General features: G+C 43.8%; 1 protein-coding gene across 11 annotated transcripts in view; it reads right to left on the bottom strand.

Moving 5' to 3' along the window:
• Positions 1 to 26,665, bottom strand: part of Unc79 (unc-79 homolog, NALCN channel complex subunit) — a 244,519-nt gene that overhangs the window by 23,366 nt on the left and 194,488 nt on the right. For all 11 annotated transcript variants that reach the window (XM_026780832.1, XM_026780863.1, XM_026780869.1 and 8 more), the window contains 7 exons: positions 24,559 to 24,597; positions 18,699 to 18,811; positions 18,529 to 18,614; positions 17,837 to 18,010; positions 15,128 to 15,196; positions 12,165 to 12,275; positions 382 to 486 (listed from right to left, as the gene is read on the bottom strand). In XM_026780832.1, coding sequence (XP_026636633.1) covers positions 382 to 486; positions 12,165 to 12,275; positions 15,128 to 15,196; positions 17,837 to 18,010; positions 18,529 to 18,614; positions 18,699 to 18,811; positions 24,559 to 24,597 — 697 coding nt within the window. The remainder of the gene's footprint in view (positions 1 to 381; positions 487 to 12,164; positions 12,276 to 15,127; positions 15,197 to 17,836; positions 18,011 to 18,528; positions 18,615 to 18,698; positions 18,812 to 24,558; positions 24,598 to 26,665) is intronic.

Raw genomic sequence — 26,665 nt, 5'->3', positions numbered from 1 at the left:
GTGTGTGTGTGTGTGCGTGTGTGTGTCGGAGCTCTTTGAGCTGACTAAGCCAGATATGGGTGCTAGGAACCAAACTTGGACTTGTAGAAAAGCAAACCACTGACCATCTCTTCAGCCCTGAGTTATAAGTTTCTTGATGACAAAAATTATTGTTTTATTCTATATTTTTATCATACACAAAACTAGGTCCACACTGAGACAAAAATGACTCCTCCTTTATCTATTTAGCAAGTGGAAGTGCCAAGTGCGCCATGAGGATTAGAGTGACACTCCCGTCTCTTGACAAGTGCTTTGGCCTCGAGCACATGACCCAGGCCTCCGTTACCTTTCCCCAACACACACAACAACATGAAAAGTTTTGCAGACGCAGCACAGATCTACCTGGACAAGAAGCAGGAGGTTTGTATCTGGCAATGGAGACTTGAACTTCAAGGCCTGGAGAAGTTCCAGAACAACACTCCGAGACAGGTAGAATTTATCCCGTTCCTAGATAAAGCAAAATAAAAGGGGTCAGTCATTTTCAGAATTCAATTTGCATGACCTACACCAAATAAGCTTCAAAAATTTACAGATCGGAAATTCAAACCGGTGTTTAAAGTACAACGAGCTGTCTTCCATAGATAAAATTGAAACTAAAAGAGAGTTCTGTGTGCAGAATGAGTTCGTTGCTGCCACAAGGGTACGTCACAGAGTGGACAAGAAGCAACAGAGTCTCTTAAACATCAGAACCACAGGATTCTCTTCTGAGTCACAGGCAGCAGAGTTCACAAGCTGCACAACCCAACAGAACTAATTAAGCGTATGTTTTTCAGTACAAAGTGTGGATACAGAGAGAAGTGGGCATAGATCCCCGAAAAACTCCATGTTCCCTCCAAGACACTCCTTTCTGACCTGGATGATTTCAAGTGTACAGAAAGCAGAGAGAAGGGGACATTTTATGCACCCACCATCCCCATTCCGTGTTTTCTCCCTTCCTGGAAGTCCTCTCTACTCGGATTCTGTTGCTTGTTGTGTGTTTCCATATTGGACTACAAAAGCACATCTCTATTGGAATGTTTTTTTAACCTTAGGACCATGGCATCATATACTATGCATATCTTTTCTTCAGAATTTTTATGTTGCTTAATAGCCCTCGATATTCTTAACTCATTATTTTTTTTTTTTTTTTTTGGTTTTTCGAGACAGGGTTTCTCTGTGGCTTTGGAGCCTGTCCTGGAACTAGCTCTGTAGACCAGGCTGGTCTCGAACTCACAGAGATCCGCCTGCCTCTGCCTCCCGAGTGCTGGGATTAAAGGCGTGCGCCACCACTGCCCGGCTTTAACTCATTATTTTGAGTCAACAATTTATTAGCATTATATTGCATAGTTGTGCCACAATTCACCATCATCAGCTGCATATTAGATGGACTGTCTCCATTACTGAACACAGCACTCATGCGGTAGAGCGCGTAGTATGTAAGTGTACAGTTAAGGAATTAAAATGGGCTGAGCTCGCAGATAATGAGCACTTAGGACAGGGCCGCACATGGCAGAGACCTCAGGGGCTCTGGGGAGTATTCATTCTCATCCACTGTGTCTGTGTATTTAGCTGGTTATGTTAGCTGTGTACTGAAGGTTTTCACTTTGCTGTTCCATGTAGAGATACTGTGTTTTCACAACTGTTATCTTCCTTCAAAGAGCCTTCTGCTTCTTCCCAGGTACGTGTGGCCTGCACTGGTGGACCACGGCTACCTTAGTACACAGAAAGGCTTGTGGATTGAACCTCAGAGCCAACACTGTGCTCTGAGTTTACTCTGGTCTTTCTTAGTCTGAGCCCTAGATGGAGGTATACTCTTGTGGAGGATGTGGAATCCGGCTCTCCAGTCAGATGCTCATTTCTCTGCCCTCCTTAACTATCAGAAGTGCCAAAAAGAAAGCCGATCAACATTTCCAGGGAAAAACTGGCCTTCAGGGCCAAGTTCACCACCCTGAAGTGTGCAGGGCCAGGCTCACCACCCTGTAGTATTGTGCTCTTCTGGTTCCTGGCGTCATGTCTGTATATTTGGTTAACATACTGATGCTCCCAAGAAGCTTAAAAGAGAATAGCCTGTTTAATAAAAAAAAAAATGTGTGTGTGTGCGCGCGCGCAAGCGTGTGTGTGGTGACCTTCCACCATGTGAGTTCTGTCAAGTTCTAGTTGTCAGGCTTTGTGGCAGGTGCTTCCGTCCTGACACAACACCATTTTACTGGCTCTAAAACAAACCTTTCAAAGCGGTAAGTGGGGGTCTAGCTTCAAATTACTCTGCTCACAACTTTTTGTTTGGTTTTGGTTTGGGTTTTTCAAGACAGGGTTTCTGTGTGTATCCCTGGTTATCCTGGAACTTGCTCTGTAGACCAGGCTGGCCTTGAACTCAGAGATCCACCTGCCTCTGCCTCCCGTTGCTGGAATTAAAGGCGTGTGCCACCACTGCCTGGCTGCTCACAACTGTCATATAACTCCATGTAAGGCTGGCAAAAGGGGTGAGTGGAGGACACTGGCAACAGTAAAAGTTTTCTTGACCGAATCCTAAGGTTAAACATGTGATGACTGCCAGGTGTTCTGTAGCTCTCGCCTGTGTTGCATCATTGTGTGGCTCTGCTGCAGCCTCTGTTCTGAACACACACCACACACACACACTACACAACACATACAACACAGACACCACAGACATCACACACATACCACACATACACACTACACACACACCACACACACAACACACATACACACTACACAACACAACACACACACAACACACACATACACCAAACACACACTGCACTGTGCATGCCGGACTACACTGCCTGAAACACCTCTGCTCAGGCTGTGGCATGCAAGCGACTGTCGTGTTCCTGTTGTGCATACAAAGGCTCTGCTTTTACAAAAAATACAACGTTTGTTGTGGGAAAGACTTCTAAGATGGTCCCATTGCCATACTCCAATTTATTTTTTTAAAAAAATATTTATTTATTTATTATGTATACAATATTCTGTGTGTGTGTGTGTGTGTGTGTGTGTGTGTGTGTGTGTGTGTGTGTGTCTGAAGGCCAGAAGAGGGCACCAAACCTCATTACAGATGGTTGTGAGCCACCATGTGGTTGCTGGGAATTGAACTAATGACCTTTGGAAGAGCAGGCAATGCTCTTAACCACTGAGCCATCTCTCCTGCCCCCATACTGCGATTTCTAAGCATGTGCGCACTGAGTAACCTCTGATTCACAGAGTTAGAATGCTTGATTTTAAAATTGCCATTTCAGCTGCTGACTTACGTTTCATTTTTACAATCCCTGCATATATTTTAGCTTGGAATTAGGAAAAGGTTTCCAATAATTTGAGACGGTCTTGAACACACTTCCACAGTTTTTGTGCTACGTGTTTATGTAAAGCCTGGTTTTCAGGCCTGATGAGAATAAAATAAAAATACCAAACAACTCTGAAAACCTTGAAGATAATCTATGTCCTGCAGTACTCTATTCATGTCCTGCACATATTCTGGCAAGATTTGATTCTTTACACAATAAACAAGCAGATCCAACTCATTAATAAGAATTTTTTAATAAAGATTTTTAAAATCTATTTATTTATTGTTTTTGGCATTTTGGTTTTTCTAAAGACAGGGATTTTCTATGCGTAGCCCTGGCTGTCCTGGAACTCACTCTGTAGACCAGGCTGGCCTCGAATTCACAGAGATCTACCTGCCTCTGCCTCCTGAGTGCTGGGATTAAATGCATGTGCCACCACTGCCTGGATTTTTAAAATTTTTAATGTGTTTGTGCATGTATCTGTGTGGGGGTATGTGCCCAAGAGTGCAGGTGCCTGTAGTAGCCAGAAGAAGGTGTTGAATCCCCTGGAACTGGATTTATAAGCAGCTAGCATGGGTGCTGGGAACTGACTGGAGTCCTCTGCAGGGGTAGGTAGGCTTTCTTACCACTGAGCCATCTTTCCATCCTCGAAACTTTCTTTTACCTTTAATAAATGGTAAAAGTATGTGCACCAAATAACTGTTCTAAAATAAATGCATCCATGATTTACTAGTAGTAAGTGTTTGGCCGAAAGCCTATTTTCCAGTCCTATAGATCCCAGCTGTCCATCTTCTTTCCCTGCTGCCCTCCTCTGCTGGAGTCAGGAGTCTGCTACCCTCGCAGACTGTTTGGGTAGTGCTCCCTGATCTGTCCTATTAGTGTGCAGGTTCAGATCCGTCTGTCTGCAAACACTGAGTGGACATCATCACTAGTGGTGCAATGGCGTTCGTTCCAGGGAGGCTTTCAACTTCCAGCTCTGTTATTTCAACATTTAGGTGTAATCAGTGTTGGCTTTTTCTCTTCTCCCTGGGTCATGCCTTATGTTTCTCTCAAAAACTGTTCCTGTTGTACAGAAACTCAAGGTACTGGCTCAGTCTTAACCCTAACATGTCTGCCATCATGTTTCTTGTTGAAAATACCCCTTTTCTTGCCCTTTATCTGCTTTTCTTGATCACTGTGATCAAGGTCTGGCCATAGGGCCACCTTTGCTGTGTTGCTCCTCTGTGGATCTGTGTGACGCCATCTTTGTTTCCTCCCTCCTAATATAAATGGGCTGCTTTAGTTAATTCAGTTTTTCTTTCTTTGCAGCAAAGTCCTTAGGACAGCGGCTGGGGACTTCTTCAGTTTGTAAACTGCTTGCCGTGTAAACATGAGGACTTGAGTTCACATCCCCAACATGCATGAAAAAAATAAATAAATAAAAGTCAAGCTTGGCAGTTCATGCTTGTAAGCCCAGTTCAGGGAGGCAATGACAGGCAGATTTCTGACTCGCTGGCCAGCCTGACTAATCAGGGAACTCAGGAGCACTGAGAGACCCTGTCTCAGAAAACAAAGCTGGGCCAGAGGAAGACACCTACATCAACTTCTGGCCTCCATATGTACATAATGAACATGTATTTATACACACATACAGTTATGAAAGGCATTAAAAGTGTTTCTCAACATATTATGGCTATAATGCTCCATTTTGAGGTAGTATTTTCACAATTGGAACTAGTCTTCTAAATTTTCTTAAACATTCTTTTGATTTTAGACTTATTAAAAAGTATATTGCAGCTGCCAAGTATAATAGGCCTCAGGTACTACTACCACCACCTTGTACACACTACCACACATTAGCACAGGACTGAAAAGTCTGAGTTTTCAGAGCCCTGCCAGTCAATAGTCTCAGATTGTGTACACAGACGCTCTCATCCACTCACACAACCTCCCAGGGCAAACATGCACTCACTCTACACAGGCGTGCACCCCTGCAGATAACGTGGTGGGTGCTAGATCTGACAAGGAGATGGCATCCATGCATCTGAGAAGAGGGAGCAGTCAAGGAAAGAATTTCAACAATTTCTCCATGTAGCTGGGGGAGGATACACCTACCTGTGTACCAGCGGTGTGTGTGTGTGTGTGTGGTGTGTTTGTGTTTGTATGGTATGTGTGTTTCTATGTATGTAGTGTTGGTGTCTGTGTTTCTATGTGTGTGTGTTTGTGTGTCTGTGTGTATATGGTGTGTGCGGTATTTGTGTCTGTGTGTTTGTGTATGTGTGGTGTGTTTGTGTCTGTGTGCACATGCACACACTCTTCCCTGTTCCCAGGGCTCAGAAGGCTGATATAGCTGTATGTGCATAAATAGAAGAAACCTCTTCCAACTTTTCTAGGGGTAAAGTATAGGTATAGCCCATATACCTATACTCATTTTGATACTCAATAAAATGTGTGACTGAATTTATCATCGTCCTTTTATGATTATATTAATTTTGGAGACTCTGTTCTTAACCTCTATAGAGCTTTAGAGCTGTCACATTTTCCTGATGAAGTGTTCCCTCTTTCGGTATACAATGACTTTAACATAACGCTAACATGAAATTCCAACTTATACTCAGCTTACTGACATTTACCGCCACTAGTATCTACATATCAGCCATGAGCACCACATCAGCCACGAGCACATCAGCCACAAGTACCATATCAGCCATGAGTACCATGTCAGCCATGAGCACAATGTCAGCCACGAGCACCACATCAGCCATGAGCACCATGTCAGTCATGAGCACATCAGCCACGAGTACCGTATCAGCCGTGAGCACCACATCAGCCATGAGCACCACGTCAGCCATGAGCAGCATGTCAGCCACGAGTACCATATCAGCCACGAGTACCGTATCAGCCATGAGTACCATGTCAGCCACGAGCACCATGTCAGCCACGAGTACCGTATCAGCCATGAGCACCACATCAGCCACGAGCACCACATCAGCCACGAGCACCGTCAGCCACGAGCACCACGTCAGCCACGAGCACCACGTCAGCCACGAGCACCACGTCAGCCATGAGCACCATGTCAGCCACAAGCGCCACGTCAGCCACGAGCACCATGTCAGCTATTTCAAACTTTCTTAGTGTCTTTAAATATATTTTAGGTGTGTCTTTTCTAGGTGACATGTAACTCAGCTTTTGAACTCCAGTCCGAGAATTCCTAGCGAGTATAGTAAACATTCATCTTGATTACTGCCATGTTTAGGATTCACTCCTATTTCCATAACGGAACTGGTTGCAGCTTGTTCTCTGTCTTTTGTCACAATTAAGCTTTTATTCCTATTTTAGCCTATACTTGTTTGGAACTTAGACATCGTATTTCTGGCCTTTGAAGTTTACACTTCATTCTTAAGAGTTTAAAGTCACTGGTAATCCCTGTCCTTGTGAACAGGACCTGTGAGAGACAATGTTAACTCCAGCCTCAACTGTTCACACACACGCACAGACATACACACACAAACACACACACAGACACACGCAGACACAGATACACATAAACACACACACAGAGACACAGACACACACACAGTCACACACAGTCACACCCTATATACAGGTTATTGTTAGCAGGTATTTAATTGTCCTTTTGCTTTCTGCTTAGTTAATATTATCACTACTGTTGCTTTATATTACCAATGATCACTCAGACTTACACATTTTATTAATTTCTTTGGTAAATTTCCTATATTTAAAAACTTCTTTGTTGGTTCAATTTCCTTCTTATTGTAATACATCTTGAAATATTACTTCAATAAGAATATATTCACATTTTCAGGGGCTGGGGAGATGTCTCAGCAGTTAAGAGCAAGTACTGCCCTTGCAGAGGGCCTGGGCTCAGTTCCCAGCACCCACATGCAACAGTTCATATCTGTAACTCTAATTCCATGGGATTCATTGCTCTCCTCTGGCCTTCTTGGGCACTAGACATACACATGGTACAGATACATACATGCAGGTATTCATACATACACAGAAAGTAAAAATTGATGAATCTTCAAGAGAAATAATATTTTATTTTCTTCCTCATAAATACTTCCTTAGCCTCCATTCTATTCTTATTAATTTTATTGAGCTCTTTTTTCTCCACTCCTCCTCCTTTCCCTCTCCCCTTCTACCCTCTCCCATGACCCCACGCTCCTAATTTACTCAGGAGATCTTGTTTTTTTTTTCCTGTCTATGTAGATCCATGTATGTCTCTCTTAGGATTCTCTTTGTTGTCTAGGTTCTTTGGGGTTGTGAACTGTAGGCTGATTTTTCTTTGTTTTATGTCTAAAAGCCACTTATGAATGAGTACATATGATATTTGTCTCTCTGGATCTGGGTTACCTCACTCAATATGGTTTTTTTCTAGATCTATCCATTTGCCTGAAAATTTCAAGATGTACTCCATTGTGTAAATGTATCACATTTTCCTTATCCATTCTTCAGTTGAGGGTCACTTAGGTTGTTTCTATGTTCTGGCTATTATGAATAATGTTGCTATGAACATAGTTGAGCACATGTCCTTGTGGTATGATTGAGCATCCTTTGGGTATATACCCAAAAGTGGTATTGCTGGGTCTTAAGGTAGATTGATTCCTAATTTTCTGAAAAATCTCCATGTTGGTTTCTAAAGCATCTGTACCAGTTTGCACACACAATAGCAATGGAGGACTGTTCCCTTTACCCCACATCCTCTCCAGGATGTCATCAGTGTTTTTGCTCTTGTCATTCTTACAGGTATAAGATGGAATCTCAGAGTTGTTTTGATTTGCATTTCTATAATGGCTGAAGATGTTGAGAAATTCCTTACCTACCTTTTGGCCAGTTGAGATTTGTCTGTTGAGAGTTCTCTGTTTAGGTTTGTACCTCAGTTTTTTCATTGAATTATTTGTTCTTTTGATGTCAAGTTTATTGAGTTCTTTGTATATTTTGGAGATCAGACCTCTGTCTGATGTGGGGTTGATGAAGATCTTTTCCCATTCTGTAGGCTGCAGTTTTGTCTTGTTGACCATGTCCTTTGCTTTACAGAAGCTTCTCAGTTTCAGGAGGTCCCATTTACTAATTGTTGCTCTTACTGTCTGTGCTATTGGGGTTATATTTAGGAAGTGGTCTCTTTTGTGCCAGTGTGGTGTTCAAGTGTACTTTCCACTTTCTCTTCTATGAGGTTCAGTGTGGCTGGCTTTATGTTGAGGTCTTTGATCCATCTGGACTTGAGTTTTGTGCATGGTGATAGATATGGGTCTATCTTTTAGCCTCCATTCTTTCTTTTTTAAATAGGAAAACTTACTTTAATCTCTTTAACCTCTGTTCTTAAAAGATGTCTTAGCTGGAGAGAATTCTAGGTGAACATTTTCCCCCTTATATCACCTTAAAGACCTTTCCCACTAGGATCCATCTCCCTCTGGGGTTGCATTGTGCAGCTGTGAGGTCTATTTTCAGAGTGTTTTCTCTCAGTTGCTCTTAAACTATTTTCTTTTTCTTGCTTGTTCCAAATCACAGCTGGTCATATAAACTAATGTGCATGTAGGTGAGTGGCTGCAGGTGGGTGGGTGCTAGTGAGTGGGCATAGGAGAGCAGGTGCAGGTGAGTGGGTGCAGGTGAGCGGGTGTAGGTGAGCAGGTGAGTGGGTGAACATAAGTGGGTGCAGGTGAGCGAGTGAAAGTGAGTGGGTGCAGGTGAGCGGGTGCAGGTGAGCGGGTGCAGGTGAGGGTGCAGATGAGCAGGTGCAGATGAGCAGGCACAGGGCAGCGGGTGCAGGTGAGTGGGTGCAGGTGAGCAGGTGCGCGGGTGCAGGTGAGTGGGTGTAGGTGAGGGATTGAAGGTGAGTGGGTGCAGATGAGCGGGCGCAGGTGCGCAGGTGCAGGTGAGCAGGTGCAGGTGAGCAGGTGAGTGGGTGAACATAAGTGGGTGCAGGTGAGCGAGTGAAGGTGAGTGGGTGCAGGTGAGCAGGTGGGCGGGTGCAGGTGAGTGGGTGCAGGTGAGCGAATGAAGGTGAGTGGGTGTAGATGAGCGGGCGCAGGTGCGCGGGTGCAGGTGAGCAGGTGCAGGTGAGCGGGTGAGTGGGTGAACATAAGTGGGTGCAGGTGAGCGGGTGAAGGTGAGTGGTGAGGCTGGATCTAGAATATTTCTGGACACATTGTGTCCCAAATAATAAAGCTGATGATTTTCATTAATCATGGAAATGATAAAAGTCTAGTCTGCTTTTCTACAGATTTACTTAGTGTGTTAGATCTTTTTATCTTTCATTTTTTAATCTTTGTCTGAATTTTTTAAGATTTGTTTTGCTGTTTTCCCTTGCTCCCAATTCTCCCTGTAAGCTGTCTCTAATTTGCTGGTTAACCTGTGAACTGAGGTTTTTTTTTTTCAGTGTTAGTGGTTATTTTTCACTTTTTATCAAGCTTAAATTAAGTTGATTTTTTTTAATCTAAAATGACTAAATCTTTTTCTAGTTTTTTAATCCTTTGCATGCTTATAGGATAGTGTATACTCTGATAGCCCCTGCCTCACAGTTTCCATATCTTAGGAGAAAGAATATCACTATTTATTGGCTCTACTAATTCAGGCTGTGGTGGAGAGTGGAGCTTAGTTACTTCTGCTCATCAGGGTTTTCGCCCCAGGAATCAGGCCTGCAGGCTCACCTATCCAGACATGCCTAAGGTTTGTTTCTGAGCTTCTAGCCCCAGGAATCAGGCTGGGCTGGCCTGCAGGCTCACCTCTCCAGACATGCCTGAGGTTTGTTTCTGAGCTTCCTCCTGCAAAGATGCCAAAGCCGAGTGCCTGTTGTGGTGCAGCATGGGTGTCATGTGACTTCAGCTTGCATGTATCATTGCTCTTAACAAAATCTCAGTTGTTTGATTTTACCAAAAAAGACCTGGGAGTCAGATGCTGAGGTGAAAGCCTGCTAGCCCAGAGAGGCAGAGAAGGCACCCAGCTGACCTTCCTCCTCCATTGCCATCCCTGAAGCCTCTCCTCTCCCTTCTCAAACAAGTCTCCACAAACTGAAGCTCCTGCCCTTTGATTTCCTGTGTGTCTCTCTATCCATCCTCCTGACTCCCTCTTATTCTTTATAGTTTTTTATTAATAATCTTATATTTACTTCCTCTCAACTGGTTGCTTCCTCTGCCTCCTGACCAACCTTGTTTATAATATTCAATAAGAGGCCCTTGTATTAAAGGTGTGCACTAGAGCTGAGCCACACCACAACTAGAAACAGGTTTCTGAAGAATAATAACACAATCTCAGGGTTCACAGTGTGATCAAATATCCTGCAACAAGATATTAAAACTTCAAAGCAATCTTTTCCATGATCAGCCTATGTTCACTAATTCTCAAGGGACATCATATTCTTTCTCTATTAGAAGGCTAAAACACATAGCATTGCTTGCCACTGGCACATTACACATGTATTCTTCCGGAACCACCCCTTTAGCCAGCATATAGCTTTCCAAGGGTTTTAACTTCCCGAGGGGGATGACTCGGCTCCAGCTCCTGGCCTTTTCTTGTATGGACTTCAGCACTCGGGTCACTACATTGCTAAGGCCTCCACAGACCTGCTTGCGTGCTTGCGTGCGGGCTTTCAAGTCCCTTTTCTTTTTCCCTGTGTCATTCTTAAAATATTAACCTTACACTTAAAGTATCATAAGACATTCTAAAAGTAAGGATTATTATATTTCACCCAGAATTCTAGTCTTTTCAGTGGTGTGGATCTGTATTTTCTAGACTGTCTGACTTCCAGGGAAGGATGCCTCCAGGACTCTATACTTTCTCCTGTCTCCTCACTGGATTACATAAGGAGATGCTGTTAGATATCACTATTTTAAATAAAATGACTTCTAAAAATAAAGCATTTTGCTGTATTTGGTGTTATGTTGTAGAGATACACTTTTTGAAGAGTAAAAGAAAAAGGAGGTTAAGTTACTTTTCAAAGAGAAAGTACAAGGAAAGAAAACGCTGACTTCTTGAAAGGAAGAGAATATGTGCTCCAGGCAGGCCAATAAGTACCCGAGAATGTACAAGGCCAAAGAGAAAATTATCATGGAACACTTACCATGGCAAAATGGATCAAGTTGGTAAGAAAGATGACCAGGGTGCTTTTTATAAATAGAATGAAAGCTTTGTTGTAAAATGAGAGTTTTAGGGGGAAATAAAGGGCTCATAGAAGGAGGCAACACAAATAAAGAACATTCTGAATGCTCAGGAGGGACCCACAGAAACAGAGGCCCCATTGAAAACAAGCTCAGGACACTGGGCCTTGGAAGGGAGCATTTGCAGTGTCCCCAGGATGGGAAGGAGCCACTTTCTCTGCTGCCTGTATTTCCTGCCGGCTCTGATAAGGTGGCCATGTCCACTGGATAGGACACACTTTTCCATTTTCTCAGACTTGGAGGGAGAGAGGTGCTAAAGTCAATCCAGCGAGGAGCCATGATTAAGATTCTCCTCTCAGAGGCCGAGAACCCAGATCTGGGGACATAAACATGGGGGCATTAAGGAGCACTCTAGAGGCCTGTAAGTAGCGAGCTATTTTTCTCCTTTGGTTATAAAAAAAGACACACATTGGAAGTCTGCCCACTCACGATGCTATAACAAACTTGAAAGCGTCTTTATGAGATCACTTAGACCATTAACTTGCTCAAAATGCTTCTTGTTTTCTAAACCATGCGGCCTCCATCTCCAAATCTGCACCTTTCAGAACCGGTTAATGCCTGACGCAAGTGTAAAGTGTCCAACAGGCTTCAGTATAACCACTCGTCCATCTTAACCACAATAAGGCAGTGACGACATCAGATTTGATGCTGCTGCCTCCAGCTCCATGGGAACCACAGGGAGGCTTACCTTGGTGAAGGCTCGATAGCACAAGCCACACAGCTCCACCAGGTAGGCCAGAGTGAAGACCGCATTCTGAATGACGAAGCTGAGTAACTTGGAAAATGGTTCCAACAAACTCTGTAATGAGATTAGAGGCAAATTAAACTGCTTATACCTTCACTTTAAAAAAAAAAAAGTACCAGTCTTATACTTTAACCACTAGAGCTGTTTTTTAGAAGTTTGATGCAAGCTGCTGTTAATAACCACTCTGTTGGTCTAAGAAACCAACCCACGATTCAAAAAGAATGAGTTAGTCACTTTATTGCTCAGAAAAATCAAACCCCTCATTTTCCCACATGGGACCTTTTACAAATCGTCTCTATTACAGTCCTGTTCTCCTGCCAGGCTAAGCAATCCCACCTCTGCAAGGCTGTGTTGAGCTCTCCCAATCTGGTCTGCTGGACCCTCAGGTGTCTGTGGCTCCTCACATTGGCACCCACCAGTTACACTCTGAGAAGAGCTCTGTGCACAGCACCAAGTACCTAGAGCTCAAACATGGCTCCTGCTGCCCAGCTTCCCGCATGTATTCATCAGAGGGATGTTGCTGGTTTATTTCCCATCTGAACCCCACCATCAGAGCTCAGTTTTAGTCAACCAGAAGTGCTTAGAGAGCACCCACTGAGTATCAGGCAGGGCTTGGGTGATTTTGCATTATGTATCTGTGAGTGTTGTATGTCTATCCTGGAGCCCTAGGAGCCAGGAAAGAACACAAGCTCCAGGCTTTGATGCTGCTCTTCTTAGCTGAAGTCTTGGATCTAGATATGGATATAAACAACTCACTCTCTTATTGATAATATAAGAAATTAAAGTGCTATTCAATCCTCCAGAACCGTCCATCTTAACAGCCACACTACAAACGCCACCTCAGTGAATGTCTACATGACATTTTCACTTGAATGCTCTTCCTTAGAACAGATGTCCAGAAAAGGACTGGCTCAATAAGAGGATACCAACATTTTAAAATATTTACTTTTTGTGCGTTCACATGTGAGGTGTGTTTGTGCCACAGTACACATGCGGAGGCTGGAGGACAACCTCGGGTTTCGGGTGAGGAGAGTCTCACCTTCCACCTTGTCTTAGGCAATGTTTCTTTTGCTGTTTGCCACTGTGCTGCATCCGGTTTTTATGTGGGTTCTGGGAATGAAGACTGCTTGTGTGCCAAGTGCCTTTACCCTCTGAGCATCTCTGCAGACCCAGCAATAAACTCACTTTTAAAGAGTTATTTTATTTTTTCTTTTGTGTGTGCCTGTGAGTGTGTGTATCTATGTGTGTTTGCATGTGTGTTTGGATGTTTGTGTGTATATGTGGTGTGTGTGTCTGTGTGTGAGTATACGTGTCTCTGTGTATATATATATGTGTGTATGTGTCTGTATGTTTGGATGTGTCTATATGTCAGTGTGTATTTGTATGTCTGTGTGTATCTGTGAGTGTATGTGTGGTTTCTGTGTGTTTGTATGTATATGTGTTTGTATGTCTGTGTGTGTCTGTATGTGTGCATGTGTTTGTATGTCTCTGTGTGTGTGGGGGGGTGTATGCCATGAGTGTTCAGGAGCCTGAGGAAGCCAGAAGGGAGTGTCATATACCTGGGAACAGGAGTTACAAGGGAGTGTGAGCTGCCTGGAACCAAACTTAGAATCTGTAAAGACAACATTATTGAGGCTTCTCTTCAGATCAGATACAAAACTTTTGGGGGTTCCTTTTATATTTGCATAAAGATCAGTTATTGTTTGTTCTTTGTCCCCCTGAAGATGGGTGTATATTCCATTACTGGTACTCCTCTTCAGAAACCTATGTGGTTCATTTTATATAGAAAACCTTAGGAAAACTTTGAGATGGTGCCCATAGATAGAAAGCTAGATTCCAGCCTATTTGGAAACACTCACACCTAAACAGCAGCTGACAGGCCGCATTGCGCAGCAGAAAAACCGAGGAACTTGTTCTCTAAGGACCTATGCTCAAGTTTCAGGCCATTCACAAGCTAGCTATGACCTTGACCAGACATGTTGCTTCGGAGTCTATGCCTTTATCTGTACAGGCACAGCTGGTTCATCTTTTTTTTTGCAGCTGGCTAGCATGAACTGTGACTCTGAAAGTGTAAAGAGAAAGAGCTATCAGAAATGTGCACTGCTGGCGGATGAGCTAGCAATTACGCACTGCCATAATATAAGCTCCTGTATGCTGCACAGAAGGCAGCCAAGATGTGTGAGCAGGAAATGAGACACAGCCCTGAGCATCCCACATGGCTCATGGTCTTACTGGGGAGCCTGTAGGTGTTAATACTGAAAGCTTGTTCAAGGAAGTGCTTCCTGCAGATAATGGAGCTTGTAGGAGTCTTAAATGGGACCTCGAAGGATGAAATGTTAGTTCCCCACACTGACAAGGGTTTAAAGTATGTCAGGCAAAGGAAACAGCCTGGGCAAAGGTGAGGGTCTGAAACGAAATGGGATTATATGTGCAAAGGACGAGGTACAATACAGAAGCATTCAACACACAGTGTCCACTGTCTTCATGAAGATAATGATGCTGACTTTGAGATGCAGGGGGAATGGGACAAGGAGCAGAGATTAAACTGGAAAGGTGCACTGGTGAGAAGGGAAAGAACTGTATGCTCCATTAAGGAATTTAGAAGTCATCAAAGTCATCCTTTTAACTAAAGAACCAACACAACCCTCCTTAGAAGGCTCAGGCCAGCGGGAGGATAATCTGGATGGAGTGATAGGCTTGGCCAGACCAGGAGAATGGTTACAAATGGTAGCACTGCAGTATGTTCGATGCTGACCCAGAATGATGGTAATGGGGGGGGGGGTGCGTTCCAGATGCAGCAGTCATGTCTTCAGTACTGCTATTTTCCTCTTCCTGTCTTTCATTTAGAAGATAATCAAATAACCAACCAGGCAAGCTTTTCTGAATCACTTTTTTAAAATACGTACCCTCGTGGCATTGGTAGAAGGGATCTTCAAGAGGCAAATCATGATTCTCAGACTGGAATCCAAAGAACACTGTGAACAGATACAAGAAGGCGAGAGTAAGCTTACTTCTCCATGTTTCCTTTGCTTCGAATATTCCCTGCATATATTTTGCAAAAAGAAGGATGTGGGATGTGGCACTGTCAGCGAAGGGCTTGTCACACAGGCATAAAGTCTCAGTTTTGCTCCCAGAACCCAAGTGAAAGAATGCGCCGAGCATGGTGGCTGGTGCTTGTAATTTCAGTGCTAGAGCGGTGAAAGCAGGGGATCCCTGGGGCTCATTGGTCAGCCAGCCTGGCCAACTCAGTGAGCTCTAGGCCAGGAAGAGAACCTGTCACCAAAACACAGTAGACTGTGCCTGAGGAGTGACACCCAATGCTGACCTCTGTTCTCCACATGTACATATACTCACAGGGATTCACACACACACCCATGCACACATGCAAACACAAATCTTACTGTAACTATCTCTATACTGTTTCCTATGTATATCAAAAACAATTGTTTTCAGATTTTAAATCTTTAATGAAGCAATTATGTAATTGCTTCATTATGTTAAAATAATTACTAGATAAATTAATTAAGTAAACATAGCTCTGAAACTATTTCCCAAAGATATAATGCCAGAATTAAATGATAGAGAAAGTTGATAAAGAACTGGATGGATGGATTGATGGGTGGATGGGTGGATGATGGATGGGCAGATAGGTAGATGGACAAGAGGCTAGAGAGATGGACAGATAGACACAAAGGTTAAGAAGGCAGATGTTAAATGTATATCAGTCTAAAGAGGTATACTAAGGAAAAGTTATCTTGGGGGGAAAAAATCTAATAGAAATCATTAGTCCAAATAACCAGTTTCATCACCCTTCCTCTGGGATTTGTTTATTTTAATTTTTCACAAGGCTAGGAACTAAATTTGGCCTTGTGTATAGTAAGAAGGTGTTGTACCACTGAGCTAGGCCTCCCCAGTTCTGTAGGTGGGAATTCACTGTCCCTTTGTCATGAAAAGACATAAGCCAGAACCTGGAGACAAGCAGCAAAATTTCTCTCTAACATCCATACGGAGAGAAAAAACACACTTTCAAGAGTCTAGATCAAAACAGTGTTTGAAAGCCCCTGAGTTTTCAGGGTCGGGAGGAAACTGGCAGAGCACGAATAACAAGCTGTCGTTTACTATTGTGAGCACATCACTAAAGCCACAGCAGCTCTTACAGTGGACAATGGTCCCCTTCAACAAAGGATAAACCAAGCCAGACCGTCTCCTAGAGGATCCCTGGACCTGCAGCATGTCTGTCACCTGACCTCACACCCACAGTCACAGCCCTCTGTCACTAGCAGGGACAGTGGTGCACACTGAAGTCTGAGACCTCCTTCAGTGACACTTCCCAAAGACAAACTGCAAGATTGTCACTGGGGGATATTTCCTAAGAGATTAAAGACAAAACAGAATCAGTTTTCAGATCTGACGGAGTAGAGAACTTTGTTACACAAACCCTGGCAGTATTTCCTAAGAAGCTTCTAAAAGAACTCAGCCTATTTAATATGCCAATGCCCTTCAGAATTGACATGACATTTACTTACTTTAAACCAGGAGCTGAAAACCAGCTGCTGATCAGGCCAAACCCTGGTGACTTAAAAACGAGGAAATGTCATCTTAGGGAAACAAAAGCGGGAGAGGGGGAGGAGGGAGGTCCGCATGCTGAGGGTGTTCCTGTGAAAGCAGCACCAGCAGGAGTGGACCACAGACTGCAGCCCTCGGCAGGAGCGGTGCATTAACACTGTCAAGGGCCTACGCTCTCCTTATTAGCCTACCTGGCACCACTCTACTCATTAACCTTTCGGCAGGTCCCCTGCGGGCACAGTTGATTGGCACACATTAGGCATGGCCCTTGTTTACAGCGGCAGCACTCCCTGCTGGTCAGCAATTTCACTACCACATGGGAGCCCATGATCCCGAATGTGTGTGGTTCATCAGCAAAGGTTGGTCCTGAACGACACTGGGTCTAAGGGGGACAGGTTAAAATATGTGTACATGTGTGTGTGTGTGTTCCCAATCCTAGTGTTGATCCAAACTCTGGAAACTGTCCCACAGACTATCACTGTGGCCTTCCTTGAACATTACTTGAACACTATTCAAAAACACCACTTTAAATAATTCTGTAAAATTAACACTTTACCTATGTCTGGACTGCTTTTAGACAAAACTATTAATTTTCTTGCCTATTTGATATCCACTCGAGGAAAAAAAACAGACAATCTAAGAACTGGAGTTCAGAGGAAGAATGTTACCTAGCATGCACAGGATGCTGAGTTCTAGCCCCCTTGCTAAAAACAAAAACAAAAACAAATTAAGAAAGAAAGAGAGAGAGAGAAAGACAGAAAGAAAGACACATAAGAGAACAAAGCATAGTCTATTGGCATCCTTTTATCCAACTGAAAACCATGTGGTCATGGGCAGCTCCATTCTCAGTGGATAAAATATCCACTCCACGCTGCTGACAACCTGTAACGTTGCAGACTGAGTGGCTCTCCACTCGCCTGAATAACTCTCTCCACTCTGGCTGACAGATTTCCACAGACCTTTGGGATCTATTGGATCACTTGACTGTGCTGGTCTCTGTAAGCGGATGGGCAGAAAGCAACGGAAGCTAAACACGTGGCTGAGCTCACCTTCAGAGGCAAAACACAAGGCAGCTTGGCAAAAAATGTCTGAAACTGGTTGCTGATTGTGGTCCAGAGGCTACTAGGAGAATCCATGGGCAGAGCTTCCATGAACGTGGCAATGTTTTCCAAACAGCGGATCATAGCACCCCCTGCTGGTAAATTCTTTTTGTTATTTAGACCCTAAAAACACAAAAGCATAGGCAATCAACTGCTGAAAGCAGCGGAGGAGTTCATAAAGCTATCTAGTGACGGCTTCTTTAGAAATCATACAGTCACACTATAAACATGCTAGACAGCCTGCTACACAGGCTGACCGTTCCAACAGGCAGGAGGAACACAGAAGAAAAACCAGCTATGTTTAGAAAAACCTCCGGGCAAAATTGGTGATCTTTAAGTCCAAGAGGTATAATCGGACCATGAAATAAGAACATGTAAAGCTACATAACTTGGGTGTAGATGCTCAGAAGACATGAACGATGCCTGCTGGGAAGAATCCTCCAGAGTAAAGACTGGAGTTACTGACAATAGCAGCAGCTGTGTTCTTCCTAGCGAGGCATGGTGAAGTCCTGGGGACTTCTCGGTGTTGCTCATAAAGACTTGGAGCCAACCCCAAGGTACAGCATAGCACCATGAAGTGGTTTATGGAGGACGTAGGCGTGGTACATGATACTGGCTGAGGCCTAGGGTGCTCTACCTACCTCCAAGAGTTGACTGAGTGCAGCAATTGAGCTCAGCTCATTGAAGTCCATGAGCGATGTGGCTAAGGTCCGTAAAAAAGTTCCATCTATAAAGCAAATAGTTAGAATTAGCAGCATTTTCGGGGACTTGCCAAGCTTGCAGTGTCTGGGTTCTCAGGGGAGTGAGTTACCTTTGATGGCACTCTGGAACAGCTGGGGGAAGATGCCATTGGGTGCCAGCTGATGGAAGATACAGCGAAGGAACTGCTTGGCCACACCTGCTGCATTGCCAGGAACCATCATGCTGCATTCAAACACAGAAGAGAGACACGAGCTGTGGGCCAACGAGCATGTGCGTGCCGTGACCTAGAGTTTAGGCTTTGAACGCCATGATTTTATGTAATATTTTGCCATTTCCCTCAGTGAGATGAAATTACCCATAGTCAAACCTAATAGCTTCATGGCAACTTTTTAGACAGATCCAGGAAGTGCCAAAGTGACAGCAGAATTATTCTAAATATAGCTGAGTATTCCAAAGCCAGTGACCTGAGAAGGCCACATGTCCAGAAGGGGATGGACGTCATCAGCGAGGACGTACTAAGGAAGGGTAATTGGTCAAGAGAGAGCTGCCCTGAGGGGAACACAGTAAGGGCTTCTTCACTTCTCTTGGGAGACCTTGGATGTTTGCTTCGAGTATCTGAGCTGTTACTTGTAAAGACTCGCTTAGGCAGGGCCTCCCTTCACCTACCACACACTCCTAAGAAACAAAAGGGAGTCAGGAGTTTTATGTGCCACTGCCTTGTAGACAAGGACACTAGAGCGGATAGTTCCTGAGGTGTTTGGGGCAGGGAGTAGGTTGCCAGAAGGAAGAAATCAAAGATCCCAACTGGATGGAAAGGAAGTTGTCCCAAAGTATCTGCTACAGCCTCGAGATGCCAAATCCACCCTGACATCTCGGTTCACAAAGGTTTATACCAAAAATGGCCTTTCAGGGAAACAAAACCCCCAAAAAACAAGAACCAGGAAACCTTTTGTTGTTTCATGAGGCTCCATAGCCCTAAAGCAATTATCTAAGTAAATAAATAAAAACAAAGAGGGAACAGAAAGAGAGAACACAGACCAGGATTTCTCTGAGCACTGAACCCAAATGTAGATTACAAGGATAAAACATCATGACCAAGTAGGGTTTATCCCTAAATATCAGAAAAATGTCACAATCAATGCAGTGACTGGGGAGAAGGAAGGAAGAGGACCAGAGTTCAGATCCTCTACATGGGCACAGTGCCACCTATAACTCCAGCCTCAGAAGATGGAAATGGGGGATCCCCCAAGTGAGCAAGCTTTCTATCCAGACTAGCTGCACCAGCAAGTTCTGAGGGCTTGATGGAGAGACCCTGACTCAAAGTATAAAGTGGAAGAATGATCAAGGAAGATTCCTGACATCAACCCTGGGTCTCCAAAAGCCAGTGCACACAGTTGCACACACGCACCCCCACACATATACACACATACTATACACATAAAAAAGAAGAGAAAAACCAACATAATTCAATACATTAAAGGAAAAAACGATTTTAAAATAATTCAATATATTGGAAATAGAAGGAAACATCCTTAATTTAAAAAAAAAAATAAGTGTCTGTGAAAAAGCTATGGCTGACTATAAACAAATGGGAAGTTAAGGCAGGGAATAAACTAGAATGGCCACTGCCATGTCTCTGATCGGGCTGGCAGTTCCACCTGCTACAGGAAAGTAGCAAAGAGACAAAAATAACAGCGAGGAAATAGTAAAAGTCATTGTTTGCAGGTGATACAGTTTGCTAAACAAAACAAAGCCCTAAGGCGTCTAGGAAGGAACTTCTGAAACGGGTGAGTTCAGCTAGGATACAACCGTAATTTAGAGAAACCAATTTACCCACCAGGAAATTTTTGAAAATTATTTTCTTCAAAGTCCAATTTACATTGAAATTGAAAATATAAAATTCTTAGGGATAAATTTACACAGCATAGCCAAAGACTTACAAGAGCACTGCTCAACATTGCTTGGGGGCTGGGTTGACAACTCAGTCAGGACAACACTTGCCTTACAAGGCCAAGGACCTGAGCCTAAAGCCCAGAATCCTCAACACAGGGAAAGGTGCGGTAGTGTGCACATGGAATCCCAGCACTGGGGAGGTGAAAACGGGCTCCTGGGGGCTCGCAAACCAGGCAGTCTAGCCTGACTGGTGAGCTCTAGACCAATACGAGACCTGGTCTCAAAGGAGCTTGATGGCACTTGTAAGGATAACACCTAAGGATGCTTCCAGTCTCCATACACACATGTGTGCATACACACCTACACATATATTTCAAAAAACATAGCTGAGAGAAATTTAAAATGTAATGAAATGGAGATATATATATATATGTTCATTAGTTGGACAATCCAACATTTTTTCTATGAGTAATTCCCAAATTGATGTACACTTTCAGTAAACATTTTTCTAAACAAGGCTAAGATTGGGCATGGGTGTGGCATGGGCTTGGTGTGGGCATGGTGTGGGCACGGCGTGGATGTGATGTAGGTATGGTATAGGCGTTGTGTGGGCATGGTGTGGTACTGAAACCTGACATCTCAGCATTGGGGAGACAGAGGAAGGAGAATCACCATGAGTTTGAGGTCAGCCATCAAGATACTGTCCTGAAAAGCCAAAGAAAAGAAAGGAAGGAAGGAAGCAAGGAAGAAAGGAAAGAAAAAGAGGACCTAATTTGGAAATTAAAAAGACTAGATATCTAAACAAATCTAAAAAGAAAAGACACTAAGGAAGAGGACCCCTGATACCCGATGCCAGGACTCACCACTGTAATCTTGACTATGTGGCATGAAATCATTGGTTCTCAACCTTGGGTTTTGACCCCTTTGAGAATCAAATATCACTTATCCCGCATACCAGATATTTACATTGTAATTCATAACTGTAGCAAAAACACAGTAGTTCAGAAGTAGTAATGAAATAATGTTATGATTGGGAGGTCACCACAGCATGAGGCCGCAGCATTAGGAAGGCTGAGAACTACTGAGCTAGACTGAGGTTCAGTATAAAGACTATAGGAACCAGGTGGGAAGCCCAGATATCAGCTACCACATTGGTACCTGGAGTTTCTCCTAGTGGGCTAATGAAGAAAGGAGTCTTTAAAACAAGAAGGTGCCGACATAGTTAAATATTGGATGTGAATAAAAAGAATGTCCCTACTGCAACCCAACACTGTATATAAAAATTAATTTTGATGGAACACATGAAGTGCTAAATATAAATGCTAAGGTCTTGAAGTGTTTGGAGGAAAAAGAGAACACACATGAGTTGGAAGTAGATGAGCTTTCTTAGCTGACCACTAAAAATCCGTAACTACACACATTTTGAAGCTTGGATAAGTTAGAGTTCCTCTAAATTAAAAACTTGTCAGCAAATTATATCATCAAGAGAACGCCTGAGGAAGCTCAGCATGGGTAAAGATATTCTTAAAACATATTTATACTGAGAAGCCCTACAACTACAGAGTAGAAAGAAAACAGCATGTGAGAAAGATGGAAAAGATTATCTAAATAGACACTTCAGGAAAGAATATATAAAACAGTCAATCAACTCTTGAAAAAATGTCAACAGGAAGATGCATATTAAAACTACAAAGACAGCCACCACATAGCCACCCCATCTGCTACAATTAATGATACCAACAATGTCAGAATCTGGCAAGAATGTGGGACAGCCTGAAGTCTCACTGATGGTGGGAATATAAAATAATATAGTTATCTTACATAAGAGAAATAGCATAACCCTCACTTAATATTTATTTTTACTTAGGTGCCTATGTGTGAGTATGAACACAAATGTCCAGATTCCTTCAGAGGTCAACAAAGGGTATTGGGCCCTCCAGAACTGGAGGTACAGGCAGTTGTTAGCTGATCAACATGGGCGTTCTGTTGATCAGAGCAGGTCCTCTAGAAGAGCAGCAAGCACTCTTAACTGCTGAGCTATCTCTCCAGCCCCTAGCACGACCATTTTATAGACCATATTTATGTAAGAGAAATTCTGATTTCTTATTTTAAAAATTCAAACATGCATGACTCGTGTGACCCAACAATTCCATTTCCAAGAGAAATAAAGTATTTACAAAGAACCTTGTATAAGAATGTTCATAAGGGCGAAGAAATTACACCAAGCCAGAAATAATCCAGATACCCTTGAATAGAAACCCAAATAAACCATGTGGCACATGGTGCATGGCCAGCTTTGACAAATAGACTAAGATACAAGCAACAGCATGAATAAACCTCAGAGCATGGCTACCTGCAGGAGGCAGACACGAAAGAGCACAGCAGCACAACTGCACGCACGCAAAGCTCTACAGCAGGCAAACATTAATGAAGAAAATCGTGTTTCCTCCTATGAATGGAGCACAGCTGGCATGGTGTGAGGTGAACCTTTCTGGGAATCATGGTTAAGTTCTGTGTCTTGACAGGGTCTCAGGTCTGTGGGCAAAGCCACCTGTCCAAACTCGGGGAACTTAGGGTTTATGTATTTTCTTCTGTGATTTTTACAACAGAAAAGCCACGCTGAAGTACTACATGGTGTCTGTCAACAGGTGTGTATTATACACTTGAACCCTGCTAAGACAGAGGGTTTTAAAGGTTTTAAGGCAAAACACGCTGGCCCCTGCTTTGTACCCTGTGTATTCAGTAAAAGCTGAACTCCCCACAGTGACCTCCATGGTGCTACCTGGCCTGGGTGCCACTATCTTTTCCGTTTCATTTTCGGCCATGTTCTCTGAAGCCACATTGGCCTGTTTTCAAACTCACCATCCTTGTTCCAGACTTAAAGCCCTTGTCCTTGCTGTGCCCTCTGCCTGGGATATCCTCTCCATAAGCTGCCGCGTAGACTCCTCTCCCAACCTAGGCTTTGTTTAAATAGCCCTTCCTCCAAGAGACTGTCCTTGGTCATTATGCCTACACTGCCACTCCTGGCCTCCTCTATCAAGTGGAATTAAATAATCTTCCTAACACATCATTGTAAGAGATATTCAGTAACACTGCCAATTTCTTACTAGTTAACTTGTTATTTTCTGCTTCTTCAACCCGAATGTAAGTTCCATGAAAACCAGGATTTGACATTTAACCACTCTCGCCAGCACCGGGTACTAACTCTGTAGATAGTCACTGAAGGGTCAGCGCAGGACAGGGAGAAGAAAATAGGGTGCCCTGAACTCACTGGCTAGCCATGTTCAATGACCTGTCTCAAAAGATAAAGTGGAGCATGTTGAGGAAGACGCTTGATACTGACCTCTGACCTCCACCCTCTCTGCATATACGTGCACACACACAAATAATCAACACGTAATGAGTCAAAATTATGTGAGTCTATTTTCTTCACAGAACTTAGCACAGTCACTACACATTTTCATGAAGATTCATCTGTGCTTGCCACCTTGGTGAGAGGGAAAACCTAACAAGGCCAGGAATTATGCCAGTTGTTCCCTTTCAACAGAGCTGAAGAGGCCTGGGGTGCAGCTCTGCAGCAGAGCATTTTCCCAGAATGCTTGAGGCCCTTGGTTGGATTCCCAACGTAACAGACAACAAAAACTAATACACACACATGCACAAAACAACAGCAACAGCCTACTTAACTGGACTGGAGAGATGGCTCATTGGTTAAGAGCCTTGGCTGCTCTTCCAGGGTGCAATACCCAGCACCCACATGGTGGCTCACAACCATCTAAAATAGGATCTGATGCCCTCTTGTGGCATGCAGGTATATATGCAGAGTACTCATACATAAAATATAAATAAATTAAATTTTAAAAAGCAAACCAATGAACTGGTACAAGTTGGGCTTAAAAGAGTGCTTGCTGACTGAAATGAGTCAATGTATAAATGCACAAATCTGATCAGAAACCAGCAGGGCCTCAGAGGAATAGCAGCTGTCTTCCTGGAGAGCACCCGCCCGTGGCCACTGTCAGACCCGTGTGGACATGCACAGAGAACAAGGAGAAACAAGACCCACTTGACGTTCCTACCTTTCTGCTTGATTAGAAAAGGTCGTGCTGGATGCGAGCCTAGGAAATAAAGTAAACAGTCACACAGTATCTTATCTTTCCGTGGTGAAATGCATTAGCACTAAGCTAGGCCTTTGGTTCAGGTTTGGACAGTGAGAAGACAGCTACTGACAACTCCTTTGGTGGGCGTCAGACGTCCACTCTCCCAAACCCGACTTCTGTGTCAGTCACAGATTGCCCTGGAAAGGTATACAGGTAAGAGTTTACTGTCACCCGCCCAACCTAAAAAATAGCAGTTGTATCCCGCTGGACGGACACCAGAACCAGTCATCTAGCAACCCCTGCGTTCACTCAAATTCATTTCTCCATTACCGATCTCTAAAACCCGACTACAAGCAAACCACACATTGCAAACCCTCTAGCACAGCAGTAGAGACAGCAGAGGTGTCTCAGCTTGGTGCCGAGGGGGAGTGGTGGAAGAGAGATCTATCTTCTGGAGACACCATCACTGACCACATTTGGAAACTTCACTGTGGCTCCTTAGCCATGGGCATGTGTCCTCTCAGGACAGAGAATGAAGCCGATTGATGAATTCTAAAGGACATACTATAATCTGTAAGATACTGAAGACACCAGGAGAATGCTACCAACTTTCCATTTTAGTAGGATAGTTGAAGGGACCAAGAGTTTTGGAGAGAGATGGTGGCTCCAGAAACTGCCGTTGTAATATTGTCCTCAGCTGCCTTGGCTATAGGCCCTTATGCTGAAGATTCCATGATGGAGAAAGAAACATACATAAAATATGTATAAATGCACAAATCTGACTAGAAACTAGCGGGGTCACAGAGGAATAACAGCTGTCTTCCTGGATTCCTCAACTGAACAATAATCAAGGGTGTGGGAAACGTGGCCTTAAAGGATTCACCTGAAAGCCGGAGGGATGAAGCCTGAAAGGGATCTGAGCAGACAGCTCTACAAGAGATAGGAAACGCTGACGGAGACATGAAAGGGCTGTGTGGAGCAGACTCCCAGGACACCCAGAGGTGGTCTGTGGAGTTGTCCCTGGTAGTGCTGATAAAGCCACAATGGCTCATCTGGCATTCTTCACAGTGAAACTGGGCATGTGAAGAAAGATGCAGCTACGGAACCCGCTTCCTTGGCAGCTTCCTGGTCAAGATTAGGCTACCAAGAGTCCCGCCCATTTGCACTCAATGTTTTTCAGTCTCTCGCTAGTCTACCTAAAGGAGCTCGTAGTCAAGTGTAAGGATAAAGATGTCTAAGTGTCTGTACGTGGGAGGGTGTAAACGTGTGTGCTACTGTTTTCCTTCAAAGTTCCTGTTCCCACCCTAACCGTTGGTAGTATCTATACAGAGCCTCCTCCTCTCTGTCCTCTGTGGCTCAGATCAGCTGTGCCAGGAGGGCAGCAGAGCCAAACCACGACTCCATCTGCTCTGTTCCTACAGAGTGGAGAGAGTAGGAACTGAGGGCACGCCTCAATAAAACCTTCAGCTCCACAGGTGGAAGAGATACAGGACACAGCACTTATTCTATAATTACCAAGACTGAGTTAAAATGATGGCTTGAATGAAGCTACCTTTCCCCATGTCTTCTAGTTCCCATATTCATCAAGTACTTTTTACAATGGCTTTGGAATTTTTGGTTACACTTAACTTTATGCTGTCTCTAACTATGTAACTCTAAAGAAACTCCAAAAATAATCAGGGAGGTCTGGGTGGGGAGATGGCTCCGTGGGTAAGAGCACTTGTGCATGCATGAGGACCTGAGTTCAAATTCCCAGCACTCAGGTGGAGAAGTTGGGAGTGTTTGTATATGCTTGTAGCCCCCATGCTAGGATGTGGAGACACTCAGAATCCGGGGGCTCACTGTCAGTCAGCCTAGCATAATCAGCTTCCAGTTCAAGGAGAGACCCTGGCTCAAGGGACTAAGGAGAAGAGAAGCAAGGCACTCAAAGTCCTCTTGCTTCTGTATATGCAAATAGGTATGCCCACACACTCACACACACAATACACATACCATACACACATACACCATACTACACTCACATACAACATACCATACACACATATACCATACTGCACTCACATACAACATACCATACACACATATA

The sequence above is a fragment of the Microtus ochrogaster genome, chromosome 1 (assembly GCF_000317375.1).
Source record: "Microtus ochrogaster isolate Prairie Vole_2 chromosome 1, MicOch1.0, whole genome shotgun sequence".
Lineage (NCBI taxonomy): Eukaryota > Metazoa > Chordata > Mammalia > Rodentia > Cricetidae > Microtus > Microtus ochrogaster.
This window is presented reverse-complemented; position numbering and strand designations above follow the sequence as displayed.